The 19,531-nt window shown below is 35.5% G+C and overlaps 1 protein-coding gene and 1 pseudogene across 2 annotated transcripts; one reads left to right on the forward strand and one right to left on the reverse strand.

Annotated features, from left to right (window-relative positions):
• Positions 1 to 1,580: 1,580 nt before the first annotated feature.
• LOC120128134 lies at positions 1,581 to 3,947 on the reverse strand (annotated as a pseudogene).
• LOC120128084 lies at positions 3,866 to 19,486 on the forward strand. Of its 2 annotated transcripts, XM_039145870.1 has the most exons (16): positions 3,866 to 4,193; positions 4,594 to 4,601; positions 4,704 to 4,831; positions 5,029 to 5,161; positions 7,820 to 7,976; positions 8,063 to 8,141; positions 15,547 to 15,587; positions 15,726 to 15,842; positions 16,023 to 16,103; positions 16,715 to 16,777; positions 16,855 to 16,906; positions 17,196 to 17,270; positions 18,410 to 18,457; positions 18,610 to 18,645; positions 18,735 to 18,809; positions 19,140 to 19,486. In XM_039145870.1, exons 1-16 carry the CDS (start codon positions 4,045 to 4,047, stop codon positions 19,239 to 19,241), a joined length of 1,344 nt encoding a protein of 447 aa, XP_039001801.1. In that variant the 5' UTR covers positions 3,866 to 4,044; the 3' UTR covers positions 19,242 to 19,486. The 2 variants fall into 2 exon arrangements, with proteins under 2 accessions (XP_039001801.1, XP_039001800.1); XM_039145869.1 differs by lacking the exon at positions 4,594 to 4,601 and having other exon boundaries at positions 3,866 to 4,203.
• The last annotated feature ends 45 nt before the right edge of the window (positions 19,487 to 19,531 follow it).

Consider the following 19,531-nt stretch of genomic DNA (forward strand, 5'->3'; position numbering starts at 1 on the left):
CTGAAACATTGTTGTTGGGCGAGGAGCAAGATATTGGTAAAATAGACTGCAAAACCACACCGTTAGCACTGACAAGAAAGATAAACAATAATTGAAAAAGAACAGATTGGTAAACCGTGTCGTGGTATAGCCACTACCTTATAAACGAATTCGCCCCGATGTATGTAATCGCTGCAGTAGGCGGACCGTCCCTCGAGGTTAACACGGTCGCTCCGAATTTCGTACACCCGAAACTGGAGTGGACTGCTGATGGTATTGCACTTCTGATTGGAAAGCACACAGAGAGAACTTTAGAAACCACGACCACGAGCCGAGCCGTGTCGAGACGAGACGGCGACGGCGGCGGTGCGCGAGAATCCCCCTTGTTCTCTTTCACTCAACAAGGAAGTGGGAAATCCAAACCATAAATACCATTCCCAATAGTATTTCCAATACTATATGGGATTGAGCATTACCAACACAAGATATCTGCAAAGATATGTTGTATTAGGTTCAGGCAACTTCATATATAGCAAGTGTTTCAACGAATAAATGTGCCTAAACCAATTACACATGAATGAAGGTAGATGTAATGACTGCATTGATTATATATTCTTTAGAATCAAATCGATCTACCAGTAAATCTCTAGACCTAAAGAATCTGAGTTACAGCTGATTTTATAGTGGCGAATAAAAATCCAGTATTTCTTCATTAAAAAATACGAACTATTAAAAACAAGACACACAATTTTTTTATTAAAAAAAGTAATTGATGTAAAATATTAAATAAAAATCAAACTAAACTAGATACAAATAAATGAAAAGAATAACACTTAACCTTTATACATTATATCATTATTCCAATATATCTTACAACAATTTAAATGATCTTTAAGAAATAAAAAATAAAAAAATCTAAATAATTATTTATTAAAATTTTAAAATCTAAAGAAATTAAAAAGTTATGATGACGTGTGATAAAGTTATTGACTTTTACTAATAATTTAGGGACCTATGAGTAATTAGTCCCAAAATCGTTTTTCCTACTTTTCTTCTTTTTTTCTAACTCAGCCAGTATGTCTGTCATGGCCGACCTCCTTTCTAACTCGAATTATTTAGTCACACATATATATATATATATATATATATAGAAAATTCATGTATCATATTTTTAATGATTTAATATATTTATGGATTTATAATATTTTTACCCAACATAAAGTTAGTGTAATGAAAATGACAAAAGCTTGCAATCTTAAATAAGATATTGACGATTAAAAGGACAACGGGAACAACACCAAACATCCTCCTGACACACTTATTTACTCACCCGCGTACCATATTCATTGTAGACAGCGACATCAATTTTCATTTCTGCCTTGATTTAAACTTCACTATACAACTATTCATCCATTTAATCACTTCCTAATTCCAAAATTCACTTCTTAGATATAGAATATAATTGCAAGCATATACCTGCTGAATCATACATTAATTAAAGAACATATAATAAATAAACTATTAAACTCTTGAATTAAATGATATTAAGATACATGCATACTGAAGAATTGAAATAGTAAAAGAAAATTATTATGCTACACTTTTGCGATATCATTTTCCCCCCTGCTTAAGCTGAATCACTCTTAAACAATATTGCCTACAGATTAAATGGGTGTCTAGTTACCCTTGAAGACCTTGGCGTTGTTGGGGTAATTCTTGGCATGAAAGTCTGAGAACAAGTACAGAAGAGAGAGGATGAAGACTGCATTGAAGCACCAACTCAGAATTCCGGAGCAGCCCGCAGCGGTGAAGTGGTAGAAGATAAGCATGGCCATGATTAAAAAGCTTGCCCAGAATTGCATAAGTTGAAAATCGGTCACCGTTTTCTTCCATCTGGGGCGCATCCCGAGTGTGCACATCAAGTAATAGGTGTACATGACCACATGCACCACGCAGTTGGTGACGAGCACCACCGAGAAGGAAGACTGAACGCTGTCTAGGCAGATGTAACACATGATCACCACCATGGAGTGATGGTATACGTGAAGAAACGATAACCTTTTCATGGATCCACTGAGGATGATCAATAGGGTGTCCATGAATTCAACAATCTTGGAGAGGTAGAAGATATATGCCCAAAAGAAGAGAGGTCCCGATGGTGATGTCCCTCTGGGGAAGCAAACCAGGATGTTGAAGTTAGGCACCTGTGAGAAGATGGAAACGAGGCAGCCAAGGGCCATAACGAAAGAAAGGGTGAGGAGGAACATGTTGTGGAGTGCTGCGATTGATTTCAGGAGTGGGCGTGAAAGGGAAGGCCGAGATACCTGGGAGAGAATGAAGGTGAAAGAGATGTAAGACAAGACAGTAAGGGTGAGGAAACGGTGCGACGAGGCTGGAGTTTGCCCATTTTTCCATGAAAACTCGAGGATATTGGGACGATTCACCAGCCGATTCTCCAAAGTCGAGAAAAGGCTTGTTTCACAACAAAGCCTTTGACAGTTGAGAAGAGGATAGGAAAAAGGGGAGTTCCATCTCTTTTCCCTTGCAATGCAAGAAAGGTTTCAATGTTCTGGCTTCTATGGATGCAATGCTCTTTTAAGCACCGAAAAGTTACTTATTTCATAATTTTCCTTTTCATTTTTTGGCAAATCATAGCTGGCTGCTGGATCATTGATCAATCAAGTTGATTGTGCATTCATGTTTATGTTTGTTTTCATTTATGGATTATGGACCTAAGTGGCGAATAACTCAGTTGGATCTGGTTGAAAAATTGTACACATAAAAAAAGTAATTTTCAAACCTTTAAAGTTATAATATGTTTAATATCCTAAACGTGTTAAATTACAAAATACTTTCAAAAATGAATATCCTAATTCTTATTATTTTTTTCAAAGTCATGAAGGCGTGGTAAATTAGCAATTACTCAACCAAAGATATTATATTCAAAGATTCATACAATTTTTCATGTCAACCAGTTGAGGTTTGAAAGTTTTCGCCTGTAATATATAGAAACATTTTCAGTAATTACAGTATCATAAAAATCTATATTTTGTGTTTTACCATTTTTTAAAATTTCAAAATATTTCAATGAAAATATTGAAAACATATTTATTTTTATATTTTATATTTCATATTTTCACTTATTTTTGTTTTTTTAATTTTACAATCAAATATATTTTCTTCAATGTTTTTTATTTTCTAAGAAAATGAAAATAACCTTTATATTTTAAAACCATACAGACTCATTCTCTAAAGATATTGCTGCTATAGTTGTAAATTGCACACCTACATCATATTATATAACCTTAATTACATAATTGATCATTTAATTATTAAAATTTATTATTTTAATTCCTTATTTTTGTAAATCTGACTATGAATAAATAGTGACTAATTTGTAAATATTTTTTCAAGAATCAAAATAATTTTTTTAACAGTTTGATGATATATTGTGTAGTTTATTTTTGGGTAAAATATATAAATGGTTCATTGACTATATGATATTATTTTATTGAGTCCTCTAGTTATTAAGAGATACAAAATAATCTATTGACTATAAGGTATTGCTTTGTTGAGTCTCAATTATTAAAATTTACAAAATAGTCATTCGACTATTCATTATGTTTCAAACTTATATTTTTCCGTTAAAAAATTGATGACAATCTGAGCTGGACGTTAACCTGTTAATTAAGAAATAATAAAATATGATCTAATAATATCAAACAAATATCATCTCTCAATTAACATGTTGACATCTAATTCTGACTGTCTTTAATTTTTTAACGGAAAATGATGAATTTAGAACATAATAAACAGTTAGAGAATTATTTTATAACTTTTAATAGTATAAAAACTTAACAAAATAGTATTGGGAAAGTAGCCCGTCAAATCGACCTACCCAACTCATGATTGGTAGCGGTGAAATTTGCTTGCCTGTTAATCTTACTGGCGAAGAAGATACATTCCATTTAAATCCAACCAAATACAAAACTATTGAGCCTTCTTTGATTCTATATTAATAGCCAACACGGTTCGCAGTTATCAGAAATATTAGTAATTTTTTTAATGGCTTCAACGGGGGGTCTGGTGCCCATAACAAGGACGTTTCTCGCAACTTACTACGACAAGTACCCATTCGATCCACTCCCCGATGATGTATCTCGTCTTTCCTCTCAGATTCGATCTTTCGGCCAGGATTTGATCGAAGGCTTTCCGCGACTGAAGGTGTTTTAATGTTTATTTTATTTTAGAGTTATTAGCTATTGCTATTACCATAACTTTCCTGTATTTTTTCCGTACTCTTCGGATTGGAAATTGAAAATCGGAAATTTAGGAAAAAATAATGCAAGGAAGTAAAAGTATGAGAACTTGTTTCTATTTGGGGTTATAAACAATTATATCCAAAATTTATTCAGGGTTTATTTAACTAACTATTAAATATTTATCTCTGAAACGAAGAATGTTTGTTGAAGATATTTGCTTCCTCTTTTATCTGCATGACTTTGTGTTATTTGCTAGCGTGCTTGCTTCTTCTTAAAGATGTTCTAAAGCAGAGGCTAGAGAAAAATCAAAAGCATAACCATAATCCTATTGCTTATAGATAACATAAATAAGATCACAGGGTTTGCTTTTCTTCCTATGGAACAATTATGATAACATGACACGATTCAATCCCAAGGGAACGATTATGTGTTTGCCATTTTCTCTCTTCTTTGATGCTCTAGGTGAAAGCTTATTAATACAAGAAGCTGACAGTAAGCCTCCGCATAAAATGGATGAGAACATGTGGAAAAATAGAGAACATATTGAAGAAATTCTGTTTCTACTTGAAAGACCTCACTGGCCTCCTGTTGTAAGAAACATGAACTTTTCCTATCTAATTTCCCCCCTTAGTTTTGGACATACATACATATTGTCATATATATATTATTTTATATTTTATTGCATTTTAAGTTCCCTCAAAATTGACTTCTGCATTTTTTTCCTTACCATAGTTTATAACACTTCTGTTCATTTCTAATTTATCACATAACTGCTTTGTTATTGCAGCTTCAGCAGTCATCAACATCTGAGGTTGCAGAATTTTCTACTGTTCTTGGGAAGCTCAAGGATAAACTTCAGACAACTCTGAGGATATTGGAGTCTTTCCAATCAAGAAACTCAGAACGAATATTCAACACAGGTCCGCTCTGTTTGTGTGTTAATTATGGATGCTTGAATGAATGCAAAATTCTTAGGCTTGTTTATGTGGGTGTAAACATTGTATCTGAGTTATTATATTTCAAATAAAATTTTGTTTCAAAGCTTTTTCTGTAACTTCGTACTAAGTAACCATGATAATTGCTAATTCTCCAACTTGTCTTCCTTTTGCATTTGATATGGAGTTCTTAAGGATGGATTTTTTACTTTCCTTCAAATGCCACATGGGTTGATGTGTTGCTCTTGGTTTATAGTCCGTTGGTTTTGGAAGGACCAAATTGGTTGCTAATTTAATAAGGTCAAGGATTCAGTTAGAACAATTAGGTTAGATACCAAAATTAAACTAGTTAAAATGGTTAAGAGTTATTCAAGAATTTTACTGTTTCATATTCATTTGCTTAGTTGGGGAATTTTCCAGGTGTACTCATTTGGATTTGGACTACATTCTTTGATTAACGCTATTAATTTCTGCTAGTGGATTGGGTGTGAAGACTTATAGCTATTAACCTGTTGTGAAATAAGTTACTGCAGAGTACTGACATTATGGTTCATACCTTGTGCATAGATGATCATGATGCTAGCTAGGTGCTGCTGGCATCATTTTGGGACATGTGTGGTTGAGTACAGTAATGACTATAATTGTTATTTCTTTTTCTTTTTCTTTTTTTAAGGCTATAATTGGTTTAAGAAGTTGTCAAGGGGAATTTTAATTTTAGGGAGTGAAGCTTCTTTGTAGGCATGATGTGGTCATGGAAGTTAGGACCCACCTTTCATTAAAAGATTAATCTCATGTTAGTGTAAATGACATCTCAAGAAGATGTAATGGCACCATGAATGTTTGATCTGTTACTAATATGAAGAAACTTTTGTTGTGTACAGTGTGAATTTCATTGATTATTTGGATAATTGGGTTGCTTTGTAGAGTCTAGATCATGAAGAGGATGGCTAAGAGAGGTCAAAGAGGTGGAACTTAATAAGGTCCTATAGGATGAGAAAGCATTTTCCATTGTTTCTTAGCATTTTTTTATCATATACTTCCTTTGTACTTTAGTTCTATTCCTTCCTTTTGCCTTTATTTAACAACCGGAAGCATAGGATAACAGGTATGGGTACCACCATACAGTACAGACGTTGAGTTACAGCTATTTTTGAAAGTTTAGGATATAGACATGGCTGATAGTGGCTATGGCAATAAATGGTCTTATATAAGAATTATTTTCGTTGTCATCGACTTCGAATTAAAAATCAACTGAAATACTGTTAAAGGTCCCTCATATCATATAAATTCATTTTAAAAAGCTATTTTCATAACAAATTCTTAATTGTTGATTTTATATAATTCAAATTAATCTGGCTCAATCTCTTTATCCCCCATAGAACCTATACTGGAATAAACTTATGAATCTTTCAATTAAAAATTCACCTGGCCTTACCCAAATTTATAGTTTGTCTCCGCACTATAAGAAACTCATTTCTCCATCTTCACCAAGGTTGTGGTGTTACTGCTTCCCTGAATCACGTCATTCAAGTTTTCATCTCTAATATAAGCCCCAGAAGTCAAACAGTTGTTAAACCCCTCTCTTTTATTTTTGTCTTTCCTTTGGTGAATGACGGCTTCAGGCTGAGTTCTTCCACTTATGTATCCAAGTCATGCTCAGGGTGTTGGATGATGGGGTTATGATCTATCTGTGTTTTACAGGTTTAGCATAAAAAGAAGTGCCAATGTGCGACACTTGCTGTTACTTCAAATAATTTTTTCATTTTAATATCTGAGCATCACAAGGAGTGATGCTATTTTATTTTTCACATCAATGTTCTTCTAAGGTTTAATATTGGTCAGGTGAAATTAAAAACTGTCTGATTAGTGTATGTGAACTTGCTGGTTCTCAATGAATTTCTAGAAGTGTTGCACTTTTTGGAAGTGAATTAGGGAGATTGCAGTTAATGAATTCATGTTCTCTTGCTGATGTTGGGAGTAAAAGATCTGTTTCTTTTGGCATTTCCCTTTGTGTGACGGTGCCTATGAAGGAGCTTTCAGAGATCTGTTTCTCTTGGTAGAGACAAGGAGGGTTTCTAAATGCTTGTTCTTCCATTTTTATTCTCACAGTTATTTGGAAGGTGTACTTCAGGAGTGTGCACTACTTAATTTAGTTCAATATCTCAGAAGATTTAAACCAAGCTGAATTTTGGTCTCTCAACAGGAAAAAATGATAGACTTCTTCTTTTTCTTGATTCCTTTTTTTCCCGAAAAAATTGAATTATGATGACCATGCCAAAGGATAGCTTCGGAGGGTTCCATTATCAAAGCTCCTACATAAGTGGTTCATTGTTTTTTTTATTTTTTTGTTCTTATAAGAAGCATTGATTGAATGTGGTGCAAGATGTTGGCATTATGTACAATTTTGCTTTGTCAAGGGTTGATACCCTTTGCTTGACATATTGCTCTATCTATTTATATACTTTACATCCTATAGCTTTAAATTATCACATCTTTGGGAATTTTCTATGTTTGGCAAGAGCCAACGTAATTTTTATTCGACAGTGTGCACTGCAAACAAGTATGTGTTTTTGACCTATCAGATGACATTCATTGTTGCGGAGATATTGTATGATCAACTGATGCATTTTCTTTGGGTTGAAGTTATGACCTACATGCCTCAAGATTTTCGAGGAACACTCATCAGACAACAAAAGGAGAGATCAGAGAGGAATAAGCAAGCAGAGGTAGATGCTCTGATTAATTCTGGTGGAAGCATACGTGACCGATATGCTTTGCTATGGAAACAACAAATGGAAAGGTGAGCCACCATTGTTTTCCTTTTTGCGAGTTTTAATATGTAATGAAGGAAGAGTCTAATTCTGTGATTATGAAACACCATATCAGGAGGAGACAGCTAGTGCAGCTTGGTTCTGCAACAGGTGTCTATAAAACCCTTGTGAAGTACTTGGTTGGAGTTCCACAGGTTTGTCTTCTTTGCTTGTTGAATGTGCCTTTGACATCATTTGGACTGTCACAATCTGTTTGATGGAAATTGATAGTTTGAAGAGTAGTTCTTTGTTTCGTTCGTGAAATGGCTATTCTGTAGAAGCAGCAATATAGTAGGGACACTGTTATTTGGATAATGTTCCCTTGACCCTTTCTTTTCCATTTTCTTATGTGGTATAAGTAAAATAACAGAATTTTACAATGATATTTTTGTTTAATTATTTTGTATTCCTTGATTTTAGTCAACATTAGTAATAATAGTATTACTACTTTACTACTCTACTCCCATTCTTTGAATGGAATGGAAAAATAGCGCTCTCCTCGAATCTATTTCCATATAAAAGGTACTCCATATATGAACAAATCATGCTGTTAGTTTGCATGCATATTGTCCTATGTAATCTCTCAGCGTTCAACTATGCAATTTTTCCTGTTTCCTGCAGATGATAATACATTCCTTTAATTCTTTGATGAATAATAAACCGTTTCCTTCCATCCTTTGTTGATTCAAACTTTTATCTGAATATCTTCTAGCTTACTTGTCTGGTCTATACTCTTTAGTCATGTCATTAGTGTTTAATGTGAAGAATAGTTTATGTAACACACTTTTTTTTTTGATAGGAATAGGAGGTCTCATTAAAAACCTCCCTCATAGTTGACTCTTGTGAAAGAGGCAACTAGCGGAAGGAGGAAAAGAGTACCTCATTATATTAAAACCATGTTTACATAAGATTATAGCTTACTAAATAAACTGTCCGAAATAAAATACAAACCAAAACAACCATAAAGCTCAAACATCAACCAATACCCTCTTTAGCTAGCTTATCAGCCTCCCAATTGCATGCCCTAGGAATCCATCTAACAATAATACCCCTAGCAGAAACTAAGGCCTCAATTTCCCCAACTAAAGTATTGAAAAAAGTAGGGGCAGAAAATGGCATCAAAATCCAGTCAACTGCTGTTTTACAATCTGTCTCAAGGATTAGTCTTCCCTTCAGAGCCCATTCGGAAGAAATGAATAGATCAATCCCTTGTTTAATAGCTTTTAGTTCAGCTAACATAGGAGGACCAGGTCCCACCGCAAAAGAAAAGGTATATAAAGTAGAACAATCTGAATCTTTCAAGACTCCTCCAATACCTCGCTGCAGCCCATCACCTCTTACCGCACCATCAACATTGAATTTAAAGAAATTCGAAGGAGGCGGAGACCAGTTAAGAACCTTCTCCTTATTGTAGGATTTTATAGGCAAATTGTCTGCAAGCGATGGATCCCCTACTAGTAGGTCAACTTGAATATTAGCATGAGGAAATTTCGCTAAAACCATTTAGCCAACCTAAACCTGGAAATGAAGAATAGGGATGAATTATCTAATGTCCAGTTTTCAAAAACCACTGCATTCCTAGCTTTCCAAATAGACCATAGAACAACACCTGGAATGAACTTCCAAATATTAGAACACTCCCTTAGATAAGACCAAGAGCAAAGAAAGGAAGGAGGATCTTGGGGCATGATCGAAGAGATGTCCCAAACCTTAAAAATCTATACCACAACTCCTCTGCAACCGAGCATGAAAAAAACAGATGACGAATTGATTCCTCATATTTGTGGCAAAAAGGGCATAAAACATCTTCTAGATTGACCCCTCTTTTCTTCAATTCCACTCTTACCGCCAATTTCTGATGAGTAAACTGCCATAGAAATGTTTCCACTCGAGGAGGAGTTAATCCGGACCACACCCATTTCTTCCATTGAAAATGACCTCCAGTTCTGCTTGAGATAGTCATTCTACAGGATTTTACCGAGAACAAACCATCCCCTTTCCCCGACCACCCCAGAAAATCATCCACTGATTCATTCGGTGTTATGTTGTCAATCAAAAGCATTAAGGAAAGCCACTGATCCAATTCCCAGTCACAAAGATTTCTCCTTAGCTGAATGTTCCAAACCCAACCATTAGCTACAAATCCACCAAATTCAACCAATTTTCCCCTTTTGTTAGTTGACAGAGCATAGATTCTAGGAAATTGAATCTTAAGAGTAGATCCATTAACCCAAATATCATTCCAAAAATCAATTGACCTACCATTCCCCACTTGGATCTTCGATTTGGATCTCAAACAATCCCCAATCTCGTCCTTTTTCTCATAGTTACTCCGAATACCTCTCCACACCCATGAATCTTGAAGAGAAACAACCTTGCCTATAGACAGAGAGTCCATACTGACATTATGAATACAACAAATCAGTTTTTTCCATTGAGAATCTTTGTCATTTGCATACTTCCAAACCCATTTCCCTAGCAAAACTCTATTAATCATACTTAAGTTCAATACTCCTAAGCCTCCTTCTTCCAATGGTTGACAAACCGTACTCCAATTCACCCAATGAACCCTCTTCTTGTCAGATTCTTCACCCCAAAGAAATCTTGCCAATATTGAGTTAATTTTCTGATTGACCTTAAACAGAATTTTGAAAATGGAGAGGTAAAAAATAGGTAAGGAGGACAATACCGATTTTATCAACACCAATCTTCCAGCCAACGATAAAGAAGCAGCTTTCCACCCTGCTAATCTGGTGAAAACTTTATGTAAAACTGGTTCCCACAATAACTCTGAATTTTTCTTTGTTCCTATCGGAAGACCTAGATAAGTCATAGGAAAAGATCCCACTCCACAACCTGCTTCCAGTGCTAAATCTTTTAATCTGTCCTCTGTCACATTAACACCAAACAATTTACTCTTGGATAGATTAAGATGAAGCCCTGAAATTAAATTGAATACCCTCAATACTCTCTTTAAATTCAAAATTTGAGTTGAAGAATCTCTGCAAAATAAGATTAGGTCGTCTGCAAACTGCAGATGAGTCAACTTAAAAAGATTCTCTTCAATACCAATATTGAATCCTTCAAAAAGACCAAGGGTAGCAGCCTTACTCAACATTAAGTTCAATAGCTCACCAACAATATTAAACAGAAGAGGAGATAGACTACAACCTTGTCTCAGCCCTTTGCCCATCTGAAATTCTTGAGTAGGGGAACCATTAATTAGGACTGAAATTGAAGCAGAAGAAATACAATAATCCATCCAAGAAATCCATTTGTCTTCAAAACCCATTATCTTCAATAACCTCAAAATAATTGGCCATTCCACTGAGTCAAAGGCTCTGCGAAAATCTACTTTAAAAACAACTCATTTCCTACCTTTTTTCCTCCAGTAATCTATAGATTCATTTGCCATAAAAGCGCAATCAATGAGCTGCCTACCCGAAATAAAGGCGAACTGCAATAGGCTAATCAAAACTTTAATAACAGAAACCAATCTCCTCGATAAGATTCTAGAGATAATTTTGTACAAACTTCCAACAAGACTAATTGGTCTGTAATCTTCAATAACTTCAGGGTTGAGTTTTTTAGGAATCAAAGTAATGAAAGCATGGTTGACCCCATGCTCCCAACTCATTCCTCTGTGAAAGTCATCCACAAACTTTATTAAATGATCCTTCAAAACAGGCCAGAATTTTTTAAAGAAACCCATCGTGAAGCCGTATGGACCCGGGGCTTTGGAGCTGTCCGAGTGAAACACTGCTTCCCTAACATCATGTTCTGAAAACCGTACCTCAAGTCCATTTTTCCGCTCCTCTGATAATGTCATGAAATTGAGATTAATGTCCTCTACCTCCAGCGTATTTTTAGAGCTGTGGTTCTCCTTAAAATACTCAAAGGCAAATTTTTTCAGCTTCTCCGGATCAGAAATTTCTTCATCAGCCACTCTCAGGGCCAAAATTGTATTCATTCTATTTCTATTTAATGCTGTTAAATGGAAAAACTTTGTATTCCTATCCCCATCCTTGATCCACTTCAATCTTGATCTTTGTAACCAAATACTCTCTTCCCTCCTATGCAACTTCCATAATTCATTCCTGGACAGAATCAACAAATCCCTTTCTTGAATGGAAATCCCTCCTTGCAATTTGAATTCCAGATCATTAATCAAGTTTTCTAGTTGAGAAATTTTTTCAGAAATGCCCTTTTGAGTCGAAAAAGGCCTATCCCTGATCTTCTACTTTGTTCCTCGAAGTAGAGAAAATAGACCCCTTCGACCATTCGCCTTCACAGTAGACAATGAATTTTCAATCAACTCAACAAACTAGTCTTCCTCTAACAAATAGTTGTATAATCGAAAAGGTTTTGGTCCCCAATTGTTGCATTCTTCTACTAACACCACAGGATTATGATCCGAAAGGGATTTGGGAACATTTTTTGGATCATATTAGGAAATTGATTTAGGAAAGAACCACTGATAATAAACCGATCAAGCCTTACCCAAGTAGGAGACTCTATGTTGTTGCACCAAGTATATCTTCCTCCAACTAATGGTAAATCCATAAGATTAAAATGTTGAACAAAGGATCTAAACAAATCCATGGAATGCCAGTTTTGAGCTACACCGCATTTCTCCTCTGTATCCAAATAAGCATTAAAATCCCCTCCTATGCAGACTGGCAGGTTTAAACACTGCACAAAACACATCAGCTCCCTAAAGAATTCCTCTTTATCCGCTTCTACTGCTGGACCATATACATTTATTAAAACACAATCAAAATTATACAGCTTGAACTTTCCTGATAATGCTATGAATCTGCTATGTTTATGTTCGGCATTGACCACAAAAACACTCTCATTCCACAAACTTATCAGACCTCCTGCAGAACCCTCAGCTGGAAGAAAGACATGACCTTTCAATAGATTACCTCCTAACCTCCTCCATAAATTGCTTTTACAGACATTCAGTTTTGACTCCTGTAAGAATAGGATAGACGGCTTCTCTCTAGTAACGAGTCTGGCCACTGCTCTTATTTTTTCTCTTCTCCCAAGACCTCTAATATTCCATGTGATTAATTTTAACTTAGACATAAAATTGACAATCATAAACTCCACATCAAACCAAAGAAACCATCAGGGTCATTGAGAAGACCCCTTCAATTCCATCCTAAAAATCTCCTCCTCTAATAATTGCTGCCCCCCTTTAAAGGTGATCCCCAACATTTCACAGACCTCCCTAGTAGCAGCAGCTTCAATCCTAGCTTTAACAGAAGATTGGGAAGACTGAGATACCTCCCTGACTTGCTCCACTGACTCCCTGACCTTACTTCAAAGAACCTTTCTATAGACTCAATCATAGAAGCTGATAGACACTTCAGTATCCGAGCAAACACTTCCTGATCGACGAGGGGCTATTCTCAACTTTCGCTTATTAGTAAGGCTTTTAGACCGAGGAATACACTGATCCTGCTGATTAATAGGAACTAGATGACTTTCCTTTGCTTTAAACTGGTCATCTTCTTGTGGCATGGAGTACTTCCCTCTTGAATCTCATTATTTCTATTCTTTGTACTCGAACTTGAGAAGATTTCCTCATTAGAGTTACATAAATTATCATTCATAACCTTCTCCATCTGCTTACCACCTTCCGATTTATCAACTGTACATTTAAACCCCTCTACATCATTATCAATCTGCAAACTAATAATGTGGTCCCCCTCCAGGCTTTTTGAACCAATGTAGTTATGCTTTCTTATAACATCTCCCTGTTCACTTGGATTCACTTCCTTTCCCCCCTGAAAATTGACTTTCACCCCCTATCCTCCCCCTCATCAGCAGCACTCAAGTGAATTGCAGGACTGGCATTGGGCTGTAAGACAAACTTGTCCCCAACCCATTTAAGATTAAATGCTGGCCCACTGGGAACCCATTTTTTATTTCGAAATAATGCAGCCTCATTTTCCTCAGATTGCACTGAGTCTACCGGATCAATTGTATCTCTCAATCCCAAGCCCAAGTGATTGTCATTCTGACTTGTCTTATTTCCCAAGAAACCTGACAGCCCACAATCAGAATTATCTGCTGTTGACTTACTCGATTGGACATGTCCCCCACTGACTCCATTCACTCCACTGTTCTGCCCACAATTTAGCCAAGAAATGACTTTAAGCCTAGCATCCTCTGCAGACTCATCCCTGTCTTCAGCCAGAGTAGGATGTCTGCCAGATCCCTCCTCTGACACGACATAACCACTGTTCCTCTTTTTTGAAAATTTCTCCATCTTCTTCCTTCCCGCTTCTTTCTCTGGTTTAATCAAAACAGATCCCAGAGTGATCGTAACTTTGAACGATCTACCATACGAACCAATCGTCACTTTATCAGGAATATCATAAGGTCTTTCCACCCTGAGCAGAACTTTTGCCGTAAAACATAGAAACTGACCCCACTTCCTTGTAAGCTTTCTTAAGAATGCCTCATTCCAACACAGTAAAGGCAATCCAAATAACTCAATCTGGCAAAGTGCCGACGGTACTCCATCCTCGTTCAAAACTGGGGCTAACCAATCAAAGCATAACAACAGCTTTTCCTTTTTATTCATCCATACCTGTGAGGCCTCCTCCACCGAGTTGAAAGTAATTATGCATGCATTCCATGCATAACCCCATCTAACAACTTGAACTTCCATGCCTTCTAACTCTATAGCGTTCTTCACCGAGTTATGTTCAAAAGAAGACTTCATTATCCCTGATAGTGAACGTTTAACCCATTCTGAATTATCTGATGGAATATGCATGTCCCAAACATTTCTCACAGTTGGAACACTCTGATTGTTACCCGGCAAGTTTGCCCCTGATACTGTTTTCCTTCTCAAATCATAATCAGAGTTCACCACATCCTTATACGATCTGTTATCTCTCAAGTTTCTCAACGACACAGCTCTCCTCCCCGATCCTGGTGCATCTTTAATCTCAGACCTGATTTCCAACATTCTCTTCCCCTCCACAGCTTCCCTTCTCTTAACCTTTTGATACTTAGCGATCCCTACTGAGACTCTTCTTCCATCAAGCCACTTCCCATTCACGAACCGGATTGCCTTGTTTCTACTTTCCTCGCGAGCATATTGGACGAAAGCAAAAGTAGAAGATTTATAATTTGGTTTTTCTAAAAAACGAGGGATGAAAATCCTCAAGATCTGACCATAAGGACTAAAATAATTCCTTAACACCCCTCTGGAAACACTTTTGTTAAGATTATCAATGAACACTGTCCATTCCTCATCAGCATCAATGGAAATTTTTGACTTTTCTCTCACTCTCTCTCTACCTAACGCGCTCATATCTCTCCTCCTCTGGGAATTCTTATGTAACACACTATTAAACTGTTCTCCTGCCTGTAGCTGTGCTTGATTTATTAATATTTTTTCCTTAAGTGGAGATACTGAGTTGCACACTCTATAACAACTTGCAAAGTTAGATGCATATGAAACTTTTGATTAATACTGGAAAATTACTTCTGTCTGGTGTTCTAATATATTTTTCTGCTCTCTAAACCTCTCTGAAGGTTTTATTGGATTTTATTCGGCAAATAAATGATGATGATGGGTAAGTGCTTTTCATTTTATGTAGTCCTTCCTTTTTGACACATTAATAGTTACATGTCTGCCTTTTAGAATAATTAGAATTGACTATTTAGCAGTTGGTGAGAAGCTTGACTGAAAAATAGTATCTTCCTATAAATAGGCCCATGGAAGAGCAGCGGCAACGCTATGGACCCCCTTTGTATAGCCTTACAAGGATGGTGCGTTTTATCCGTCTCTTTCTTTCTTTAGAATGGCGAAGATTTGAAGCTCTTAAACCGTGAGATATCCTCAAGTCTATGCATATTTAATTTTCACTGTTATTTCTATTTTTGTTTCTTTACATATTGTGGAACTAGACTCGAGGGACAGTTTAATACAGCAAGAAATATGATTATAGCATCTAGCTGGTAGTGGTATACTTTCTTCTGGTTGATTTTCTACCATATCATGTCTTCAGAAATAGGCTTCAGATTTCAGTCTTGGAAGAAGCGGTTGATGTCTACACCTCCGAGCTTCAGAGGTTCATAAACTTTTTAAGGTATTGTTTATTTCTTGATTCATATGGGTTGTATACATCATCACATGTTCTTCTTGATGATGATGATGCTTTTATATCAACAATGGTGACAATGACACACATTAGTTTCTAATAGTTTTGGGGGAGATAAGTCTAACAGATAATGTTTTGTCAGCTATCTGGGTTTTGTTTTAACAGTTCCGCCAACTTCTCATTTCCTTACATTTAATTATATATCTTCTGGCCATCAGAAATGACCATGCTATCTCATTTGAGTCTTAAACCAGAATACTAAACTGAATGCTTATCAGATGTGATCTTGCTTTCTACAAATTACAATCTTGTTACTTGCACAACTTCAGTGGGGTATGTCCGGAAAGATATTTTTGAACTGCCACTTGGTATGCTATCTACCTTATCAAAATGAAAGTCAGACTTGGTCCTACTTTGTGTGTCAATAGAAATTACATGAACTCGCAACAAAGATGAAATGATTGCATAACCAATTTTAGACACTCACTGCTGATTTAACTATTAAAGCGGTCTCCATCACTACAGAAGTATAAGCTGTTTGGATTAATTATCCAGATGCATGAAACTATCTACTTGTTTATTTACATATGCATCTACAGTGAGGTCTTTGCAAATTCGCCGTTCTTTATTTCAGCAGAGGATGGCAGCTTGTTAGAAATGAGGTAAGCATCCACGTCTGCCTGAACTTGGTGTCGGTTTTCCCACTTCAGATAGATTTTTCTTTTGGTTTTTTTTCCAGGAAAAAAGATGATTACAAGGAGATTACTGTTCCTTCCGGGAAAAGTTATGAGGTTTGTTCGTAAAGCTGATTCATCTCTACATTCGACTACCTGGCCTAACCTATCTATGCATGGTAGCTAGTATTGCATGTGTGTGTGTCATTTGTGTTGATATCACATCCTGCAAAAGGAGACTAAGTTACATGGTCTACTTAACTCACTTACCTTTTTAAGCTGCTCAAATCTTATGCATATGGGTTCTTCACACACACACATTCATACGAAAAAGAATTTTGAAAAAAAAAAACTTAACTTCCTGTCTCTTTTTTCCCTTTTTGTCTTTCTGATGCATTGCTTACAGATTTCATTGACAGTGGAGTCGATCAACTCATATATTGCTTTGGATTTCTCATTGCTGCAGGGCAAGATGAACATGGTATTGTCATAACTTTTTCCTGCACCTTTAATGAAACTTTCGGTTCACTAGCTTACCGGTTATTTTCAATATGATTTTGTGCTATCATGCATAAATAACTTAGTATGTTGGTTGGATGCTATTTAAAGACATTCAACATTTGATGTTAGCTAATAATAGAATTAACTCCTGTGTTGTTGCCGGTTTAATTTTTTGTTAAACGAGTAAATTTCTTTTTAAATTTTATGTATTAAAATATGTTAATACCAATTTTATCAAAAATTTTAAACAATAATAATTTTCATTGAAAAAGATATTATATTCTGGTTTTAATACTAAAACTACTAATAAGTAACAAATGGCAGTCCTACTCAAAGGATTTCTTAGAAATTTCAAAAAGTAACTAAAACTAGTAATTGGTTATATAATTATAACTACAATTATGTAAATGCTCTTTAGCATTTATTACTATTGTAGAAGTTTTACTTGTGTCACAAACTTATATATGTATATATTTGTTTTCCAAAAATAATTTGTCGATTATTTATTTCAGCACCGTTTTGCTATTCCTTCTTCCCTATGCTTGTCTCAAATTTTTTTGATCTCTTGATTTTTCCTGGATTTTAAAATATATAAAATAAAATATACTATGGAAGGCGTGTGCGTGTGTGTATGTGTGTGTATATATATATATAAAGAATGTCTCATGTCAAATCTGGCTGAGCAAAATGTAAACTACATGTATTTGTCTTTTGGTTTCAAATATAAAATAATTGTATATGATAATACTTCTCTTTATTTTAAATTATAGTTGTTCTAAATATATGTGTGTGCATATAAGAAAAAAAGTAGGAAAATATTCTAAAAGCTATTTTCTTCACTTGAACCCTAAAATTTAAAAACTGTTTTTATCTTCACGCATGGTAGGAAATTTCTCCCAAGGAAACTTGTAGTGTTAAAGATATCTCAACAATTCAAAACTAGCTAATAAAATCTTCAAATCACCCACAATAAATAAAATAAAAAACTCTCACCGTGACCTCCCGTCTTACTGCATGTCACTCCCCTTCATTGCATTCAGGTTTCATTAAGCTATTATATAAAATAAAAATATGTTGGATCACTTTTCACTCTTTTGAACTTTCCATTGATGGTGGCAGGATATTGGATTTAGTGTGGAGTACACAAATAATGGTGGAGAAAAAACAGTAAGTTTGAGAAATATAGTTCCTTTGTTGCTTGATGATGTTCTGGTTTATTTTCTTGAGTTGCAGTCGTGGATGTCATTTTTGTTGTCTCTTTTTGAATCTCTGTTCTAACCTATTCTTAAATATCTTGGGCATCTCTGATCATTATTCAGCAAATATTACCTTACCGGCTTTGTGAGTCGGATCAAGTAAGTTATTGGATTACTGCACTGGCTATGAAATGTTAAGTTTACCTCAGGAGACTTGTAATTCTTCCATTGTATGTATATGTATATAGGGAAACTTCAGCACATTCAAGGCTGGAAACTACAAACTCATCTGGGATAATTCATATTCAACCTTTTTCAAGAAGGTATGTAGTGGTGGTATTTGTTCATTTTCTCCTTAATGTTACATTTTCGCTGCTTGATTTGATTCTATGCGTAACTCTGAACGCTTTTGAATACTAGTACAATCTCTTGTATGCATTTGAGTAACACTTGTGACAGTTGATGCATAACGCACTCTGTTGTATAGTTCCGTTTGATAATTGAATTGTATTGATTTTCATATGACCTAAAAATGGTATTGTTGAGATGGTTTATCAGATAAATTATTAACACGTAGGATTATTGTTCAATAATCAAGACTCTTATTAAACATGTAAATCGTAGTATTGATGTAAATCTGGTTGGTTGGACAGGCCATTCGATGCAAAGTGGATTGTATTCCTCCTGTTCTGGAGGAGTCGCCAGTGAAAGAACTGAATTGGAAGAATGATGATGAAAATGATAATGGGCTTTGATGCAACAAATTCGTGTCTTGTATTTTCATGTTGAATCGGAGATTCTTGCGTGTTAATTTTATGTTGCTGCCCAACCATACCCTTTGTACATCGTTCATCTGTTTGACTGACAACAAAAACCAAAAGAATTTCCCTGCATAATGTAATGTCGATTCTTGTATATCATAACAGTTGGGCAATTTGCATCAACCGCTGTCTGTTTCGGTGGGCTCGGCCTTAACTCATTAAAATTCCGACTTGGACTTTCACCTGTCAAAAAGACATGAATGGCCACTTCCTAAAATGCTCAG

Source organism: Hibiscus syriacus, unplaced genomic scaffold (genome assembly GCF_006381635.1).
Source record: "Hibiscus syriacus cultivar Baekdansim isolate YM2019G1 unplaced genomic scaffold, ASM638163v2 tig00110474_pilon, whole genome shotgun sequence".
NCBI classification, from domain to species: domain Eukaryota; kingdom Viridiplantae; phylum Streptophyta; class Magnoliopsida; order Malvales; family Malvaceae; genus Hibiscus; species Hibiscus syriacus.

Coding starts and splice junctions, on each gene's coding strand:
- LOC120128084 (XM_039145870.1), top strand. CDS start 4,045: ATGGCTTCAACGGGGGGTCTGGTGCCCATAACAAGGACGTTTCTCGCA. Junction 8,142..15,546: donor ACTTGGTTGGAGTTCCACAG/GTTTGTCTTCTT, acceptor ACCTCTCTGAAG/GTTTTATTGGATTTTATTCG. Junction 16,907..17,195: donor CTTCCGGGAAAAGTTATGAG/GTTTGTTCGTAA, acceptor CATTGCTTACAG/ATTTCATTGACAGTGGAGTC.